The sequence below is a fragment of the Arachis stenosperma genome, chromosome 1 (genome assembly GCF_014773155.1).
Source record: "Arachis stenosperma cultivar V10309 chromosome 1, arast.V10309.gnm1.PFL2, whole genome shotgun sequence".
Lineage (NCBI taxonomy): Eukaryota > Viridiplantae > Streptophyta > Magnoliopsida > Fabales > Fabaceae > Arachis > Arachis stenosperma.
In genome coordinates, this window is record NC_080377.1 from 119,714,375 (window position 1) to 119,735,506 (window position 21,132).

Genomic DNA, 21,132 nt, shown 5'->3' on the forward strand with positions numbered 1-21,132 from the left:
TCCTGATGAGATTCTCCATCCAGAAGGACAAAGTTAAGCACGCACCGAGCCTCCTGGTAGTGAAACAGGAGATCGGTGAACCTTTGAGAGACTACATGGAGAGGTTCAACAAGGCGTGCTTGGAGATTCAAGACCTGCCCACGGAGGCAGTGATTATGGGCCATGTAAATGGACTTCGAGAAGGTCTTTTCTCTCAGTCCATATTAAAAAGGCACCCGACCTCCCTGAGTGATGTACAAGAGAGAGCTGAGAAGTACATCTACATGGAGGAAAATGCCAGGCTACGAGAGTCGAATGGCGATCTGGACACTCTCACTCGTCAAAGAGAAGGAAAAAGAGCCCAAGAAAAAAGAGGAAGTTGGCCCCGAAAGGCCTAGGAGATATCACTCCTATACTCCTCTGCGAGTTTTCCTGGTGGTTGTATACAGGGAAATCTGCCATGCTGAAAGGCTGTCGCCCCCTAGACCCATCAAAAATAAAAGGGGGGGAGTCGGGGTTACTAATGTGAGTACCATAAGATATATGGTCACTCAACGAATGATTGTTACGACCTTAAAAATGTGATAGAAAAGCTTCCCAGAGAAGGTCGGCTTGATAGATATCTCATGGAAAGGTCGGACCATCACAGAAAAAGAAAGCGAGACGACGAGGACCGAAGAGATCCACCACCACAGACCCCGGAAAGACATATACATATGATCTCGGGGGGATTCGGTGGAGGCGGCCTCACAAAGTCGTCTCGCAAGAGGCACTTGAAGGAAGTCTGCCAGGTCAGGGGCGAAGCTCCCGACCTCCCAACTATCTCATTCACCAAAGAAGATAGGCAAGGAATCATTCCTGGACATGATGATCCAGTGGTAATAACTATGATCCTTGCCAATGCCCATCTTCATAGAACCCTAGTAGATCGAAGGAGCTCAGCCGACATTCTTTTCAAACCAGCGTTCGACAAGCTGGGATTGGATGAAAGGGAGTTAAGAACTTATCCTGACACACTGTATGGACTGGGGGATATACCAATAAAATCATTAGGATTCATACCTTTCACACAATTTTTGGAAAAGGGAAAACATCCAAAACTTTGAGTATCGACTTCATAGTCGTCGATGTGGGGTCAGCCTACAATGCCCTAATCGGTAGGACTACCCTAAATCGGCTCGGAGCAGTGCTATCTACCCCTCATCCTTGCATGAAAATTCCAACACCAAAGGGAGTAGCAACCATCAAGGGAGATCAGAAATTGGCGAAAAAATGCTACAATGAAAACCTGAACCTGAGAGAAAAAGGCAAGGAAGTGCACACAATTGAGCTCGGAGGAGTCAGAGCCAAGGAAGAGTTGCGACCACAACCAGGGGGAAAAATTGAGGAAGTACAGGTCGGAGAAGAGGAAGGAAAAAACACCAATATAGGAGCCAACCTGAAAAAAATTTTGAAGGAAAATCTTATAAGACTCTTACGAGAAAATTCTGACCTCTTCACCTGTAAAGCTTCTGACATGCCAGGGATAGACCCCGAGCTTATGTCACACAAGCTATCAGTGTACCCCGATTCGTGACCTGTTCAGCAGAGAAGAAGGAAGCTCAGACCTGAGCGAGCTCAAGTAGTGGAAGAGCAAGTACAAGCCCTCCTAGAAGCTGGGTTCATCAAAGAGGTTAAATACCGGCGTGGCTAGCAAACGTGGTGCTAGTAAAAAAATAAAACGGCAAGTGGAGGATGCGCGTCGATTACATCGACTTGAACAAGGCGTGTCCCAAAGACCCATATACACTCCCAAGCATTGATACTCTAGTAGATTCCAGCTCAGGGTATCAGTACTTATCGTTCATATATGTATACTCGGGATATAATCAAATCCCGATGCACAAGCCGGATCAAGAGAAAACATCATTCATCACGCCTAGAGCAAACTATTGCTATGTGGTCATGCCCTTTGGGCTGAAAAACGCTAGATGCCACATATCAAAGGCTGATGAATAAGGTGTTTGCGCCTCACCTTGGGAAATTGATGGAAGTCTATGTAGACGACATGCTAGTAAAAACCAAGGATGAGGCAAACCTCCTAGCTGACCTTTCGCAAGTTTTCAGCACCATAAGGACGCATGGGATGAGGCTAAATCCCACAAAATACACCTTTGCGGTGGAGGCAGGGAAGTTTATAGGATTTATGCTTACACAGAGGAAAATCGAAGCCAATCCTGACAAGTGTAAAGCAATCTTAGAAATGAAAAGCTCGACTTGCTTGAAAGAGGTCCAGCAGCTGAACGGTCGACTTGCCGCCTTCTCCAGATTCTTGGCGGGATCAGCACTAAGATCCCTACCACTCTTTTCTCTACTAAGGAAATGATGCCAATTCGAATGGACACCTGAGTGTGAAGAATCATTCCAGGAGTTCAAAAGGTTTTTAAGCCAACCTCCCATTCTGACCCGACCTAAAGTTACGGAAGAACTCGTCCTGTATTTGTTCGTAGCAGACAAAGCTATGGCATCAGCTCTAATGCGGGAAAACGAGGTCGGACAGCATCCTGTATACTTCACCAGTAAAGTCCTACAAGTTTCTGAATTAAGGTATCAAAAACTCGAGAAGTTTGCGTATGCCTTAATAGTAGCCTCTCGAAGGTTACGACCTTATTTCCAAGCTCACACAATAAAAGTTTGAACTAACCAGCCCATGAAGCAAATCCTCTAGAAGACGGATATTGCGGGTAGAATGGTTCAATGGGCAATAGAGCTATCCGAGTTCGACTTATAATACGAAACTCGGACTGCAATAAAAGCCCAGTGCCTCACCGACTTCATAGCAAAATATGCAGGAGATCAAGAGGAAGAATCCACTATGTGGGAGCTATATGTAGATGGATCCTCTAACAAAATCGGAAGCGGTGCAGGCATAATACTAGTTAACCAAGGGAAAACGCAAATAGAAGTCTCCCTCAAATTCGACTTTCTAGCTTCTAACAATTAGGCAGAATATGAAGCCTTGATTGCAGGATTAAAGCTGGCAGAAGAAGTCGGTGCAACCAAAGTAATAATATTCAGCGACTTTTAGGTGGTGACCTCCCAAATAAATAGAGAGTATCAGGCTAAAGACCTCAATATGAAGAGGTACTTGGACAAAACCTTAGAGTATCTTAGGCGCTTTGCAGAAACCGAGGTCAAGCATATAACTCGGGATCTCAACAGCAGAGCAGACGCCCTCTCCAAGCTAGCAAGTACCAAACCAGGAGGGAATAACAGAAACCTGATCCAAGAAACCCTCTAAGAACCTTCTATGGCAAAAATAGAGGACAAGCAGGACGTCCTTGAAGTCTCCGAATTAGACCTCGAATGGATGAACCCTTTAATCGAATACCTCAAATTCGACTTCCTACCTAAAAGAGAAAAAGAATCCAAGAAAATCCGGAGGGGGGGGGGCACAAAACTACACTTTGATAAAAAAAAATGTCCTCTACAAAAGGGGAATATCAACACCATTATTGAAGTGCATTCTGACCTCAAGGACGACAGAAGTCTTAGAAGAGGTCCACAATGGTATCGACGGAAATCATCTCGGAGCAAGGTCCCTGGCTAGGAAAGTCATCCGAGCCGGGTTCTACTGGCCGGCTTTGCTGAAAGATGCCACCGAGTTTGTGAAGAAGTGTCAGCCATGCCAAATGCATGCAAACTTCCATGTTGCTCCCCACGAGGAGCTCATAAGTATAACTTCTCCATGGCCTTTTGCTAAATGGGGATTTGGCCTATTGGGACCCTTTTTCCAAGCACCTGGACAAGTAATATGAAAAAGGTACTACAGCTAAAAGCAAAGTCCATTCCCTAATGTACTCTTTTCCAACTTCATGGTTTTTTCTCAAAGAAAGAGTTTTCTTGAAGGGGATTTTTAACGAGACATCAAAATGGAGACTAAGGGGCACCAAAAATTATCAAAGCCCTTAGTAGCAAAAAGCACCTTCAAGAATAAATAAAGATCTTTTTCCGTTCATATCTCTGTATAAATTCCTTTTACATTATTATCATTATTTCTACGAAACGCGCCGCCTTAAACTCGACAAAACGTAAAAATTCCATGACCGACCTAAGTGGTCGTCAGGATAAAACGACGAGGTACAAGTCGGTGTAAAGAGGTTATAAAAGCTGATCATGTAACTCGGAAGCATAATGACTAACTAGTCGTAAAACCGAGAAAAACGAAATGTATCGCAAAAATAGCCTAAGTTACTCACAATTCAAATAGGAAAATTTGAGTTCACAAGGAGTAGAAAAAGAGATAAAAGAAAGCCATCAAAAGAGCAAGCTGTCTCAAGTCTTTCCAAAATCAAAGATAACTTAGACAAAAACACGACCTGCACAGAGATAAGAAGCTTTCAGCAAAAAGATCAAAAAATGATTTTTTCAAAAAACCTAGAAACAAGAACAAAAAGCATACACACACCAGATATAATTTAAACCCCTTATCCAAAAAAGGGGAGCAAAAAATTAAAGGCATTTTTGGTTAATGGCCATAAAAGACAAAAAAATGTCAAGGACCAACCACCACAACAAAACAAAATATAAAACTGTTTAAAAACAAGGGGCCCAAGGCCGGGCCCTAGTAACCGAATTTTAATTAACAGGAGGATCAGCATCACCAGAAGGAAGGTCACCACCACCAGGAGATGGATCTACAGGGAGAGAAGTCGGAACAGTACTAGGGGAGGACGGAGTAGGCTAGTCAGGACCTTGAGGGAGAACTCTAGAGGAACTCGACACGTCTCCCTGAGGAGGGGACTCCACTATCCTTTGTCCCCTCGTCTTCAAGTCAGAGTCGGTCTTTGGTCGGGGAGGAGAGACAATAGCCCCATCAACCACGACCTTGTCGGGGTCCAGCGGAGAAAGATTCAGGTCAGGGGCAATAACTCCTACCTGCTCCTTGAAGATCCTCCACGCCTCCTCGGAACCTTCAGCACCGAGTCCTCAAGCTCCTGGAAGGCCTCCCGACATCTTGCCAGCTCCTTCTTTAAGTCCAGGTTCTTCCCAAAGAGCCTAACATAGTTCTGCTCCGCCTTCTCCTTAAGGCCCTCCGCCATGGCACACTGGCCCATCAACCTCTTCTCCGTCTCCTGGAAACGAACCTTCTCCTCTTTCAACTCGATGACCTCCTCCTTCAGCCTCTTCTATTCTTTTTGATATAAGAAAATTCTCCCCTCTAGCTCGTCAAACTTTCGGGAAGAACCCAAAGAGCTGAGGGGAGTCCTTTTAAAAATATCAAGCAATTTGGTGCACACACTAGCCGCCTGGACACTCCCCTGAACTAAAAAATTAAGATGGTTTCAAACGGAAACATCATCCATATTAATTCACGTATAAGGATAGATGTGGTTCCGAACGAATTGGGGACCATCAAAATTAGATTCCCCAGCAAAAGAAGAGCCTGACTCTGAAGTCTTGCGCTTCTTCTTCTCAGGTTCAGGAAAAAATCGGGGAGAAGGAGAACAAAGAGAAGAAGCAGAAGAAGAAGATACTATAATAGGACGGGAGGAGGTCCCCAAGTTATGAGGAGGAGGAGGAGGAGGAGGCAGAGTTCTAGTGGCCCTGGCAGCGTCAACTCGGGCCCGAGACCTCTTCTTGGCGTCTTGTACTTTCTGGTAGGAGGAGCTGGAATTTTTCTTCCCCATCTCTTAAAAGAAAACAGATAAGTCATCAAGTCAGAAAGAAGCAAAAATCTTCAAATAACTAAAATCTCAAAGTCGGAATCAACAAAATCAAGTCGGAAAGCAACAGTAAAACTACCTATTTGGGTCCAAACAAAATTCGGAGACATTTGGAGAAATTTCTTTGTATCCAAATAAGGGGCCCTCCCCCAAATTTCTCGGAGAAACCCCACAACAGCCTCTTCGACATCATCTAAGTCGTCCAAACCATACTTCTCCACAGGAGAAGCCTCCAACCAGTGTAAAGGAAAGCGATGAGCAGAATTTTCATCCAGAAAAAAGGGGTGGTAACCCTCTACGACTTGAACTTTAAAAAAGAAGTTTTTGAAGTCATGAAAAGATTCATCAAAAAGGGTAATGACTCTCCGACCTTGGATGGCCCGGAAAGATACCCACTGTTGTTTATTATTTTGCCCACTGAATAGCTTGGTCATATGAAAAAGAAAGAAGAAAATATTCAAAGAAGTCGAAAAATCTAATTCGCGGCTAATAAGTTAATAAATTTTCATAAAACTCCAAGAATTGGGGTGAAGTTGGGTGGGAGCATCTCGACAATACGACAACACGGAGATTTCAAAATCAGAAAATGGCAGAAGAACCCCCAAACGGGTAAACAGACAATCGTACATAAAAAATAAAGGAGGGTCAGTATCAGCGGCTTTCCCAAAACAAACCCGGTATTCGGGACCCGAGGCAATCAATTCATACTTGGGTTAGTCCTCATCAAGAACACAAATTTTATGGTGAGTACGAAGATCAGTGATATAATCGATGTCTACAAGGGTTCCTCCCCAAGGATTGTGACATCCACCCACTAGGAAAGAGACTCTAAAAAAGACATCTTTTTCTAAAAAAGGTGACGAAACCTACAAAGAAAAAAGGGAACGGATCAAAAATAGGGTCTCTAAAAAGTCTAAAGCAGGTACTACAATAAATAGAACAACTAGGCCTACAGTCAGACGCATCATAAACACTCCTCTAAAACAAAATATGCAAAACAAAAGTATTTCATAAAAGAGGAGATGCTAAAGAACTGACCTTTACTTCTAGAGAGAATCAGGCGCGACAGCAAACACTCGAAAAAGGAAGAAGCTTTCTTTTGAATGAAGAGTATAAGTGCAAAAGTTTTCAGAAACGAAACAAAAAAACAGAGGAAAAGTATTTATAAACACGCCAGGGCATAATGGTAAAGTCAAAACGGTCATTAAAGAGATGTGCCATTACCAATGTAACTGCTCCCCGCGTGTAAATACGCAAACTCCTAATGGATGCGACATTTGATTAGACGCGACTGTTAAGAAACTTTAAATTACGTCGGTTTCGAAAGATCACGTCGGTTCCTCATCATGTCGGCTACAAGCTCGAGTTAAAATACTCGAACCCAACTCTTGAATAAAAGAGATTGTACTCGAGTAGGTGCATTGTTCATACCATGCCCCAACACTAAGGCCCAGGTCCAAATGAAAGACCCAATCCAAAGATTGGCCCTCATTTGACACCGACCTTCTCTCAAGAAGTCGGATCTAACCACGACTTGCTCTAAGGAAGTCGGGAGTAAAGATTAGCTGGCAGATAACACTTATTTAAATAAGTAACTACCCCTAACATCTCCCAACCCACTTCCAGGAGGCATATCTCAACTTTTATCCTCCTTAAAAGGTGGAACTACTTAAACGGTGGTTATTTATTCACCACTATAAATACACTAACACTTCTCAGGTATCACTAAGTTCCAATACTCTCTAAACTTGCTTAGACCCTTGCTGACTTAGGTATCGGAGTGTCTTTGCAGGTACCACCCTTCATTTTCTCTCATACATAAGTCGGAAGGAGGCTCCCAAGCCTGAGCCTGTTCGAAGGCTTCCTCCACTAGACGATTGGACCAACCTAACGAGTTCAGCCTATTAATTTTTGGTTATCCATCGTAATAATTATCATAATTTTTGTTTATTATTTTAATATATATAACTAAATCATATTTAATAACATCTCTTAAGTCACTCAAAACACATTGAGAGATTCTATTTCTTTATATTCCGCACATAAAAAATACAATATGAGAATGAAAAGCTACTCATGTGTTCATTTTTTATTAAATCATTTTTTAACTATTCTCTCTTTCTTTCCATTTGTGTGTCGGGTGGTAGGAAAAAGTTTATGTATTTTAAGTGGATTGGATTTTCCCCTATCACCCTATGTGGCTGTGGCTGTTATATTCACCTTTATAATATTCGAAGTTAGCAATGGTTCACTTTATACTTTAATGAAAAGCTATTGACTAAAGGACAAGCTGTCCATGCCTTTTTGCCTGATTGATTTGAACTTTGGATGGTTAGAGTTATTTTAAGGGTACCTATATATAATAAAAAGCTAATTTTATGGTGTTTTTTGTTTAGTGTTTAATTTTTGTTTAAATTATTTTTTATAATAATTTTTAAATATTTAAAATTTTTAATTTTTTAATTTTTAAATTTTAAATTAATTATTTAATTTATTTTAGTAATTAGAGAATATCTTTTAGACATCATAACAAATATTATAATAGAAAGATTTTAGTGTATTTTTTCCAAAATAAACTTTAGACATTTTTATTGTTAAAGATTCCATCAATTCAATTCAACCTAATTAAAATTGTAATAAAAAATAGAAGTCTTCTAATAATATATTCTTTTGCACTCTTATAACTCAAATTAAAAACAATTAATTAACGGATAAAAGTACTACTACTTTAGGATAATTTTATGATATCTATGACTTCATATTTTTTTTTATAATAAATTTTAAATATTTAAAAAAATATTTATTTATATATTTTTTAATTAAATATTAATTTTTAATATTTTTTATAAATTTTTTTATCAAATAAATTAAATAACTTCAATTTTTAATCTTAGACATTACATCATAAACTCACACACACTATTTATATTATTCACACATCTAATATTACATGCTAATGTGTCTTTTCAACTAAATTTCAGCTACATATTTTTTTAACAAGTTAAATACCATTTTTTAGATACTATAATAATCATTACTATTTTGTGCATTTAAATAGAGGTGACAAAAGTCACCAAAAAAATAGAGGTGACAATGAATAGGAGAGAGTAGAATTTAGAACAAATCTTAATTTTACTTACAAATTAAGAATATCCCAAAATCTGCGAATAAAACCCTATAGGTTACAAAAAAATATAATATTATTATATATTTTGATGATAATTTAAAATAAAATTAATTTTTATATAAAAAAATATTAAATTATTAATTAATAATCTTATTTTAATAATTAAAAATTTTTTATATTTAGTGAAAAATTTTTGATTTAATATCTATTAAAAACATATATATATATATATAGTACAAATTGGTTGGATAGAGTCGAGATTCAATTCACACCCTATCCAATCACACGAAAACTCTACCTAAATTCTATCATATCCACTACAATCAGGTTAATAAATAATATTCCTATTCGACCAGGTGGAGCCGTATAATATCCGCAGATAAAATGCATATTATCACTCATGTACCCAAACCATCCCTACAAAATTAGGGTGCTCAATCAATTCTTATTTTTCTGTTATAACGGGCCGAGTACAAATTGGTCGGATAGAGTCGAGATTCAATTCACACCCTATCCAATCACACGAAAACTCTACCTAAATTCTATCATATCCACTACAATCAGGTTAATAAATAATATTCCTATTCGACCAGGTGGAGCCGTATAATATCCGCAGATAAAATGCATATTATCACTCATGTACCCAAACCATCCCTACAAAATTAGGGTGCTCAATCAATTCTTATTTTTCTGTTATAACGGGCCGAAGCCCAGGTCCTCAAACAAATATATATTGTTTAATCCACTGATTACACCCTTAAATTTATAAATGCCTAAAGACCGAAAAATTTAATTTTATAAACGTCTAAATAAAGTAAGGTCAATTCTTCTATGCCTTTAATTTTGGTATCAAAATTGCTGAAATTATTTTTTATAATAAGTTTTAAATATTAAAAAATTGTTTATTTTTATATTTTTTAATTTAAATATTAATTTTTATTTTTTTTAGTAATATAGACAAGTATATATAAGCACCGTAAAGTAAACAGTTAAATAAATGAAATGAACAACTTATAATAAACAACCATTTTTATATTTTGTGCAAATAACATTACTAAGTTTGAGTGAAAATGTAATACTATTAAAGTATCCTTCTAATCATTGCTACAAGAGCATGACGATACAAGAATAGCGTCGTCATTTACCAGAGTTTCAGCTATCTGTCCGGTATTGTCTCCATTTCAATATTTGCATTTACATACAAAGTTCTACGCATCATCCAATAGTAACAAAACAAAGCAGTTGAGGGAAAAAAAAATGGTACCAACACATAGCATCATCAACTTCGCACTTTCAGCCTTTTATCCTTTCACTTTTATGCTTTTTATCTAATCCCTGTTTACGTTTTTCATTCCGCTGGTGGATCTCACAATGACGTTATATACAACATTATGGAATCTAATAATAAAAACGGAAGAAAAGAAAATAAAACCTACTTTAAAAAGCTTCTTGCGGCGGCGATTTGGTTTTGAACCAGTACTACTGCGGCTGCTTCAGCTGCACTGAACTGCAACCAGAAATTATCTTCGGCGTTTTCAGATCTGGATACTACATTATAGATCAACTAAGAGCGGCGATTTCCACGGTTGCGGATGCGGTCTTTGCCGGGACCGGAGATTCTTTCGGAGGCGGAGACTGCGGTAGCCTCGCTGAGAAACTCCTGAGATCATCGACGGACCTGTCATCGCTTGCTTCATCCTCGAAATTCAAGGCGTAACTGAAAGCGTCGTAGTGGAAATCGGCGGAGTGGCGGCGATGATGGTGATGGTGGCGGCCGATGCGTGCGATGAAGTTGCAGCACTTTTCCTTGATTTGAGGGAAATCGTTGGAGCGGGACTTGCTGTGAAGCGAGGCACTCCGAACAATCCTTGGCTGCACGCGGTGGTGGTGGAGGATTTGAGGGAAGCAACATGATAAACAAAGGGAGGATCTGAGCTTGTGTTTGAGAGAGTGAGGCGATCCTGGACTGGAATCTTCTGCCGCCATGAACGAGAGAGAAATAGAGAGAGAAAGAGAGAATGAATTGTAGTAAATAAGTGAGAGGGGAACTGAAATGACGAGAAAGGGCACGGAGGTTGCGGTGGGTGGTCACGAAAAGGAACGGCCGAAAATGAAACGGGCTTCTGTTAGAAAAGGAGGAGACTAGTTTCGGGGTATCGCATTATACGGAAGGGTGTTTGCGTCAATTCAGGGTGGTAAATATCGTAGCAGTTTGTTGCCACTAGTGTGAGTCAGTGCGTACATTGAAAGAGTTGGTGGGTGGTGCATTTGCATAACTGTACTGCTAATGCTAATCAAAAACCAATTATTACTTGGTCCATCTAGCTTTGGTTTTACTTTCCATTTTCATATTTACCCTTTATACTTACCGGCATGTTATATTAGTTAAAATTTAGGGAAAATCACATGTATAAACCAAATGCAAGCAGATATTACATAATTCTACCAAAAAAATATTATAAGATTTTGTTAAAAAGACATTTTTATGTAGTTTAAATGAGATTAATTCCAATTACAAAATTCAAACTACAAAATTTATAATAATTCGAATCACATAAATTCGAATTAGTTAATATCAACATAATTCGAATTTTTGATAAAATCTTGCAATATTTTTTTGGATAAAATTGTGTAATATCTGCTTGCATTTCATTTATATACGTGATTTAACCTAAAATTTATTATTTTTAATTTTTTTAAATTTAATAATTTTATATAATTTTATTCTTTGCATATATACTTAATTCCAGCATTACTATGATAATAAAGTCACACAAATAATATTTAATATTGTTATATGCGGTTACATTAATAAAAAGGTAGAAACTCATGCCATTTAATTCTTATATTGTTACATACGAGTTTTGTTTTGTTTTTTTTTAATATATATAATAGTAACATACGATTTGTTATTATTATAAAAATAATAGTTTAAATATTTTAAAATATCGAATATATATATATATATATATATATATATATATATATATATATATATATATATATAACTGACATCTAATATATAGGGGCACATTACATTTTATATTTGTTGAATAAACGTATAAAATAGCAAGGTTGACCGCCGATAAGAATTATCTTTCCATACTTGCATCTACGTATGTATGTTCGAGTGTTTATCTTTCCATGTATGGTTAATCTTCAATGTTCATCGTCATATATAAGCGATGCTGACTAAATTATTCCAGGTCAACCAATAGTCATCATGTGCTAGTAATTTAAACTTTAAAGTGAAGCAATATCACGTACATTTGAATAAAAATTAAATTGAGTAACAACATTCCCCTAAAATCATAGTACGAGGAGCAGCCGCGTAAGATAAAGAGTTAGGTTGCCAGATGCTTGAGTTGCAGACTTGCATATGCATGGATCGGTTTTGCTTTTATTATGACCGTGACTCAGTATTAATCTTCATCGCATTTAATTAGAAATCATATCGGTTCACGCGCCAGAATAATGATGATTTCTCACAAGGTACCTGCAGATCATGACTCCTGCTAATTCTTCTGTTTGAGGGACTCGAAAAATTATCCTTTCTTATGTGAAGAATAAAATTAAAATAAATTTTATAATAGCTTGATTTTCCAGTAAATACGAAAGCAATTTATAATGGTTTGTCCAATTTTCCAGTAAATTGTATGCACGTACGTGCATACAATGATGATGATTGCTTATATCAACCCTGGCCTATAGCAGGTGGAGGTTTCAGGGAAGCCATCCATGACTTTACATTCCAAAGGATGGAAGGTAGTGATGATTTGAATTGGTGGTTATTGTTACTGGTTGTTTTGGAACGCACATTCAACACATAAGAGAAAAGTAGTTCCCAGAGCCAGAGAAATTCGAAGGAAATGGACTAGCTCCTTACATTTGGCCAGGAAACGAGTATGCGAGGCTAGTAATAATGGTGTTCCTGCACAATTTGGTGAAACGCTTCAAATGGCAAGCTTTGATTATTCCTCATGAGAAGATCGTTGTTGATCCTTCCCCTGTGCCTGCAAATCATCCACCACTTCGTCTTTTTCCTCACAGATCAGACCACCTACTTCTTATAAACAACAAAACATCATGCAATAAATAATGGCCTTAATTTCCTTTGGTGTTTAATTTCTCTACCTAGAATTGAAGTCGCGTGTGTTTTTGTTTTCTTTTGGTTTTATGAAGGTGGTGGTTGTAATGATACACAACATTTTGTCATGCATGGTGGTTCCACAGTGCCTTATTATTATGGCACAAAAATTCATATGCAGTTATCTTTGTATAAAATTGATAGTTTATAATTGTTAGATAATAATTTAATCAAATTCATCAAATTATATTGTTTTTGTTAGTAATATTATTATTGTCTTTTTACAAATTCTAATTTATTTTCTTCCCTTGCATCCATCTCTGGTATATATTGTTCTCTTGTTTGGTTTTGGAAATTTGCCCAAGAGGACCACAAAGTTTGATATATGGTGCTTAATTTGCCGGAATCAACAAGCTGTGGTGGTTGCAGGTGGCCCCGCACAAGAGCCATAGCAACACTGCAAGTATATAAAAAGCCATGGTGACCAAAATACATTGCAACAACATATCCTCCGATCCTCTTAAAATATGTACTTGATCATAATGAACATCCTTCTCTGGGTTTGTTACCTTTCCCTATTCCTCTTCCTATTCCTCGTGTTCCGTCACGTGTTTCCATTTATCGCTCCGAAATTACCACCAGGGACAATGGGGTACCCCATTATGGGGGAGACCTTGGAGTTCTTGTCGACCGGGTGGAAAGGACAGCCGGAGAAGTTTGTGTTCGACCGGACGGCAAAGTATTCATCAGAATTGTTCAAGACATCGCTGTTAGGGGAACCAACGGTTGTGATGGGTGGAGCCGAGGGTAACAAGTTGTTATTCTCCAATGAGAACAAGCTGGTGAGGCTGTGGATGCCCGACAATGTGCACAAGTTGTTTCCCTCTTCGTTTCATGACACCAGCTCCAATGGAGATGCTGCCAAGAAGGTCAGAAGCATGCTCCCTCAGTTCATAAAGCCTCAAGCACTCCAACGTTACGTTTCCGTCGTCGACTCCATGGCACACACCCACTTTGCTTCCCTTTGGGAACACAACCTTCAAGTCTCTGTATACCCTTTAGTCAAGAGGTGAAACCCTAATCAACATACTTCAATTTTTAGAAATTTCACTTTCGTTTATAGTCACTACTACTCACGTGAATTTTGTCTTTGTATAAAGATAATATTTTGTTGGAAGAATGGACAAAAATACATATAAATTTTCACACGGTGGGACAGATATATATTCTATTTTTCTAGTGAGTCATCGGTACACATTAATATTAAGTTTTGTTGATATTTTTACTTTTTTATTGTGTGGTAACTTTTTTAGCAGTAGTGACTATTAGATGATGATTTTGTGTGCATGGTGTAACATGACTCTTTATGTAACATAACCCTTTTAATAACAAAGCATGTGAAAATTAAATGATAAATTATTAAATTTGTTAAATTTAAATAAAAAAATTTACAAGCTACATTTCTATTTCTGAGTTGAAATCCTTGATCCACATTTATTTTTTGAAAAAAAAAGAAAAAAATAAAGATTCTAAGTCATTTGTAATTTTTTAAATTCAAATTTAATAAATTTAATAATTTATCATTTAGTTTTTACTGTGTTATTTAAAAAAGATCACGTCACACAATGTACAAAATCATCTGACAATCACTACTGCTAATAAAATTCCTCAAATAAAAAGGTAAAAATAACAATAAAATTTAATATTAATATGTACGGATAATTTATTAAAAAATTAAAATATATATCTATCCGCAGTATGAAAATTTATGTATGCTTTTGTCTATTATTCCTATTTTGTTAAGTTAGATGATAATTTTGTCTATCGTCTTTATACGAAAATAAGTTAGTATGAGTAGTTACTTTTGTTTATTCAATATTTAATTTAATAAATGAAATTTGTACTAATAGAAATGAGTTAATTGAATTTGAAAATGGTGTATGCATTGAGGAGTGTAATATAGGTACACGTTGTTGTTGTCATATCGTTTGTTGGTAAGCATTGAGGACGAGAAGCACGTAACAAAGCTGGCAAAGCATTTTAAGCATGTGGGTGCAGGGTTGATATCGTTGCCTATTGACTTTCCCGGAACTAACTTCAACAAAGCAATCAAAGCAAGCAAATCGATAAGGAAGGATCTTATAGGAATCATAAGGCAAAGGAAGGTGGATCTAAGTGAAGGGAATGCGTCCCCAACACAAGACATATTGTCTCACATGTTGTTCATGTGCGGCAATAAAAATGGAGACTATATGATTGATGAATGGTTAATTGCTGATCAGATGCTTGGACTTTTGTTTGGAAGCTATGACACTGTTAGTTCTACCTGCACTTTAATTGTCAAATACCTTGCTGAGTTCCCTCACATATATGATAGAGTCTATCAAGGTAGTGGTTTCCCTTGTATATATGGCAATTTTTCTTATTTGTATATAAGATTGTGATGTATGTGGAATTTGTTCAGAGCAAATGGAAATAGGAAAATCAAAATTAGAAGGAGATTTGTTGAATTGGAATGACATCAACAAGATGAGATACTCATGGAACGTAGCTTGTGAAGCTATGAGAATGACTCCTATAGCTCCTGGAGGTTTCAGGGAAGCCCTTCATGACTTTACCTTCAATGGTTTCTCAATTCCAAAAGGATGGAAGGTAACTAGCTAATATCTATCTATATACTTTCCATTTTCCTATATTATAAGGTTGATGTGATTTATGTATGTAGTTGTTTTGGAGTGCAAATTCAACACATAAGAGTGCAAAGTATTTTCCGGAGCCAGAGAAATTTGATCCAAGTAGATTCGAAGGAAATGGACCAGCTCCCTACACATTTGTGCCATTCGGTGGAGGACCAAGAATGTGCCCAGGAAACGAGTATGCACGCCTAGTCATAATGGTTTTCCTCCACAATTTGGTGAAACGCTTCAAATGGCAAATGTTGATTCCTCATGAGAAAATTGTCATGGATCCATTCCCCATGCCTACAAACAACCTCCCAGTTCGCCTTTATCCTCACAATCCCTACTAAATTAATTATTAGATATAAGTAAACCTTTTGTTTTTTCATTTTTAGTACAATAAAACAAGAACCTGCTACTGTTTTTGGTCATCCTCGTACTCTGTAATAATGCAGTTCGGGCCAATGTGAGCAAATACCATTGGGCTATAAAGTTAGACCGATTCAAACATTTGGGCTTAAATACAATAAAGCAAATTATGGAGTCCGAATGAATAAACTGAAAACGAGAAAAAAAAGCATGACAACATGACCAAAAAAAAATCATGGTGTAAACAAAAGAGAGAATTTCGAGTGTTTTGTCTGGGTCCACGGACAGGAATCAATTGTGTTTTTAAAATAACTTAATATTAAGTAATTTTTTATTGAAAAAAAACAACCGATTTAACTGATTTACTTTTTGTTTATTAATTTTATGAGTTTCTTTTACCGATATTATATAACTAACTTTTTGTTTGAATTGATCCAAAAATTGGCGACTTTAATTTTGTACAAACGGAATTGAACTCGATTTAAAAAACGATCCAAATAGAATAAACTAAAAGAAAATACACAAATTCAACTCAACAGAATACACAAATTCAATTATAATTTTAATTTTTATTTTATTTTATTTTATTTTATTCTTTATCTTTATCTTATTCTTTATCTTTATTTTATCTTTATTTATTTTTATTTTTCATAAACTAATACTCTATATATACTTAATTTTACCTTCATTGTTTACAATTTTCAATCCATCAATAACCAATAAAATTTCTTCATCTTACTCTTTATTTACTCTTTCCCTTTTATTACTTGGAACAATGTCACTGACTTGTAAACCCCCTCCTGAGATAAGAATTGAAGGAGAGAATTGCCCTAGTGCGGTTGTGGAATGGTACCAATGTTCTGCGTCAAAGGATCAAAGACACTATTTTGACCTGAGCTTGAAGGCGAAGAAACACCTCGTTTCGTTGGGTTGGACCTTTTCTTATTGCGACAAGAAAACTCGCTGGGAACTTCGTTACAAATCCCCTTCTGGTAAGACCTATGTTTCTCTCAGAACTGCATGCAAAGCCTGCATTGAAGAGAAAAAGAAAGATTCTTCATCTAGTTCCAATTCATTGCAAGGATCACAGCAATCTCAATCCCAATCTCTACCTGCTGCATCACCAACGAGTTCCAAGGGAACCGGTGGTAGGCCTCGGAAACGCAAGAAACCGAGTGACGATGAAGATTGGACTCTTCCGGAGACGCAAGTATCCAATTTAGTAAGTCCTCGTTCTGGTTCTCGTGCACGTGGCGGTGGCGGTGGCCGTCGTCGTCGTGATTCTGGTGAAAGTCCTAATGCCGCAAGAAAAGTAAGGAGGGCACGGAGTTCTTCTGATAATCCAAGAACGATTCTTTCTTGGCTGATTGACAACAATGTGGTGGCGCAGGAGGCGTGGGTTTTCTGCCGTGGAGGGAAAGATAATGAATTGGTGAAGAGAGGGAAGCTGTTTCGTTCTGGTATTTTCTGCCATTGTTGTGATTCTTTATGCACACTCTCTCAATTCCAGGGTCATGCCGGTTGCAAAGGTCAACCTCCCTCTGCTAGTATCTTCTTGGAACAAGATAAAAGGTCTTTGTTGGATTGCCAGAAACAAGCATTGATGATGATCAAGGATAACAACAATGGGGATAATGATCATCATCATGAAAATGATTCCATTTGTTCAATTTGTCTCCAGGGGGGTTTCATTCTTCTCTGTGATCGCTGTCCGGCGTCATTCCACGCCGAATGTATTGGCCTTGATCATGTTCCCCCTGGTGATTGGTTCTGCCCTTCATGCTCTTGCAGAATTTGCAACCGTCCCAAATGCATAGAAGATTCTTGTAGAGAGGAAAGTCATTTGGCTAACAATTTTATAGCTTGTTATCAGTGTCAACGCAGATTCCACATTGGATGTTTAGCTTCTAGAGGCTTTGCTTTTCTGAACATGGAAACGGATTGTAATGAGCTTTGGTTTTGCAATGAAGATTGTAAGAAGATATTTTTGACACTGAATAACATGTTGGGAAAACCAATTCCTGTGGGTGATGGTAATCTAACTTGGACATTGTTGACGAGCCTCAAGAAAAGCACTAATGACAATGATGACGATGGAACCATTACTGAAATGGAGAGCAAGCTAAATGTCGCACTTGGAATAATTCATGAGTGTTTTGAGCCCATCATAGATCCTGTATTTGGAAGAGACATTGCTGCAGATATTATGTTCAGCAGATATTCACGGCTGCCACGTATGAACTTTACAGGGTTCTACACTGTGATTCTAGAGAGGAATGATGAGGTGATCTCTGTTGCAAACACAAGGATTTATGGCCAAAAGGTTGCAGAAGTGCCGCTTGTCGCGACGAGTGACCAGTATCGAAAGCAGGGAATGTGTCGAATTCTGATGGATCAGCTTGAGAAGCTGTTGGATAAGTTGGGTGTTGAGAGGTTGCTATTGCCTGCTGCTCCTTATTTAGTAGAAACTTGGACAAACTCATTTGGATTTGCAAAAATGACACACTCAGATCAGTATTACTGTGTAGGTTATCCTCTTGCAAATTTTCCAGACACAACATTGTGCCACAAATCATTGAAGCAACCTTTGATGCTGTATTGAGGTCTAAAACGATTGCATGGAGTTGGAAGTAGTCACCCTGTTGTATGTTTAGTATTGCTTGCTGCATTCCTGAGATTTGTCTGTTATGCAATGTAAATTAAAACAGTTTGTTTATGACAAAAAAAGTGTATACAAAAGACCAACTGATTTTACCGATGTACTTTTTGTTTATTAATTTTATCAGTTTCTTTTACCTATATTTCATAACTAACTTTTTGTTTGAATTCATCGGCCCACTTTAATTTTGTAAAAACTGAATTGAACTCCATTTAAGAAACAACCCAAATAAAATAAGATAGAAGAAAATACAAGAAAGAAAAGATCTACATATCTTAATGTAATCTAATACAAATGGATGACTATCCATGTAACAAAGCTGACAATAATGAAGAGTTGTTAAATATTTTAATAAATTTAATTAAAATATTATTAATTAAGGTAAAAAAAAGTTAATATCTTATTTATTATTTTTACATAAAATATTTTAAAAAATTTACGTACCTTTCTTTCGTTTTCCATGATGTCCTGGAATTAGTTTGTTAATTGATGTTTGCTAGGATATCTAAAAACATTAAATAATTAATTTTAAATTTAAAAAATTTAAATACTTAAAAATATTAAAAAATTAAATTAAAAAAATTAAACACAATAAATTTGACAAGCCCCATGTTTAACAAAATTTGAATCCGAAGTTTCGAGGATGGTTCTTAATTGGTAGTCTTCGGCGAATCTTCACCAGTTTTCATGTATTTTAATTAGAAAAAAAAAAAAAAAGAAAGAAGAATCCTTTTCTGTGGGCTATGCTGTATTTTGACAATACAACAGTCAAAGTAAGGGATTAAATACACACAGATTCTTGTTAGCTTGGCTTCATTCTCAGGTTCTGTATCAATCTCTTGTAATGGCTGGAATGCTTCCTGGAGTTGAATGTGCTCGAAGGAGACGCTTGCATAGTCACGCAACCTCAAGCAGCGCTATTGAAGATAATTATTCAACAAGGCACTCTTTCTCTTTGTATTACACAACCAATTTCAAATCTCTTATGTTACCTTCATCACTCCCCTCAATTTCACCGGTACTTGCTCTTTCTTTACTTGATTATAGTTTTTGATAATGGAAATCAATGCATTTTAATATTTTCTTTTTTTTCCCTATAGATAGAAAATAAAAGAAAAGCGTTAAAGCATGAGGATCTAGATGAGGATATTGGAGGAGCAGCCAGAGAAGCTAAACAAAAATTGGATGACAAGTTCAGACAACAACGAAAACTAGAAACACCAAAGAATAAGAGGAAGAGACCCTTTTGGTGGTTCCTTATAGCTTATGTCTCCTGCAAACTCCAACACACTTCTTCCATCTTGCAACCCAATCACTGATCACACCACATGCTCAGACTGCACCTCCCGTCACTTTTATATTTTTGAAATCTCTATATACAACTATTTTAAATTTTTGTATATATAGATCTTGTGCATTTTATTTTTTTAGCATTAACTTTTTTTTTATTATTTTATTTTCTTTCAAATGATATTTTAGATAAATATTCTAGTATCCATTCCTTGATGTATTTGTCTTTGCTCAGTTTGTGTATACAGAGTTTTGTCAATTAGAAGAGTTGATCATGGAAGTTCACAACAATGCTATAACTTTTATTGAATTTTTAGTATTCAATGGTAGGATTACCAGTTTTAGATTGAGGTTGGGATGTTTGAATTTGCTATTGACTCTGTCAAAATACAACTCGCAAAATTAAATTACTAATGAAATTAATTTAAAGAATAACTCCTTTGTTCACACACACACACATATATATAATATTATAAAAAATTTAAATGGTAAATATTCTATTAGAGATCTTTATTTTTGTACTACTAGACTACTAGTAACATTATAGGGATTAATTTTTTGTTAAGCAAAAATAATGCATGTGCTTATGGTATGCATGCTTAAGTGGAACAGTGGAACACTGAATCAAAACCCCGATAGTACAAGGAAGTTATTCCTTTTATCCCTGTTTCTGTTATTATTCCTATCATCATGCAAATTAAAATTCCACCTCTCTCTATTTTTTTTGCAGGTTGTTACAACTACTTACGACATACAATAATTTTCCTTAATTCTCAACTAAACGGCCAAAGAAAATAAAAGTTGATTCTATCATAATTACTATTTTATTATCTTTAAGACATTTTATTACATAGATTGAAATAATATAGAAAAAATATAAATATTTTTTATAGTTATTTTTAATTATTTTATTAATGTTCAAAATGTGAATCTTAATTTTTTTAATTTCTCTTTTATTCCATAAAAAAAAGAGAGTGCTAGGAACTAGTAGAATTTGTGATGTTTAGTCATCAATTAGCCATTATCAATATTTTCAATGGTGTGAGATGACATTTAATTATGTAGAATTAATCATTTTCTTTTTTATGGTTAAGTGCTGGCCAAATTTCAACAAAAATGCTGTCCCTAGACTTTCTCAAAAAAAAAAAAAAATCTATAAACTTACGTTTTTATGGTATAATTCACCTACTACCTTACCTTGTTTAGAGACATTTGCATAATAATAATAATGAGACGTC

General features: G+C 36.5%; 3 protein-coding genes across 3 annotated transcripts; 2 read left to right on the forward strand and 1 right to left on the reverse strand.

Moving 5' to 3' along the window:
- Positions 1-10,371: 10,371 nt before the first annotated feature.
- LOC130932649 (uncharacterized) lies at positions 10,372-10,797 on the reverse strand. The gene has a single exon (XM_057862028.1). It carries the CDS (start codon positions 10,795-10,797, stop codon positions 10,372-10,374), a length of 426 nt encoding a protein of 141 aa, XP_057718011.1.
- A 2,628-nt stretch (positions 10,798-13,425) lies between these two features.
- On the forward strand, positions 13,426-15,926 carry LOC130932657 (beta-amyrin 28-monooxygenase-like). The gene is made up of 4 exons (XM_057862040.1): positions 13,426-13,967; positions 14,862-15,286; positions 15,363-15,550; positions 15,624-15,926. Exons 1-4 carry the CDS (start codon positions 13,426-13,428, stop codon positions 15,924-15,926), a joined length of 1,458 nt encoding a protein of 485 aa, XP_057718023.1.
- Positions 15,927-16,720: 794 nt separating this feature from the next.
- LOC130932661 (increased DNA methylation 1-like) lies at positions 16,721-18,547 on the forward strand. The gene has a single exon (XM_057862053.1). It carries the CDS (start codon positions 16,721-16,723, stop codon positions 18,545-18,547), a length of 1,827 nt encoding a protein of 608 aa, XP_057718036.1.
- Positions 18,548-21,132: the final 2,585 nt, after the last annotated feature.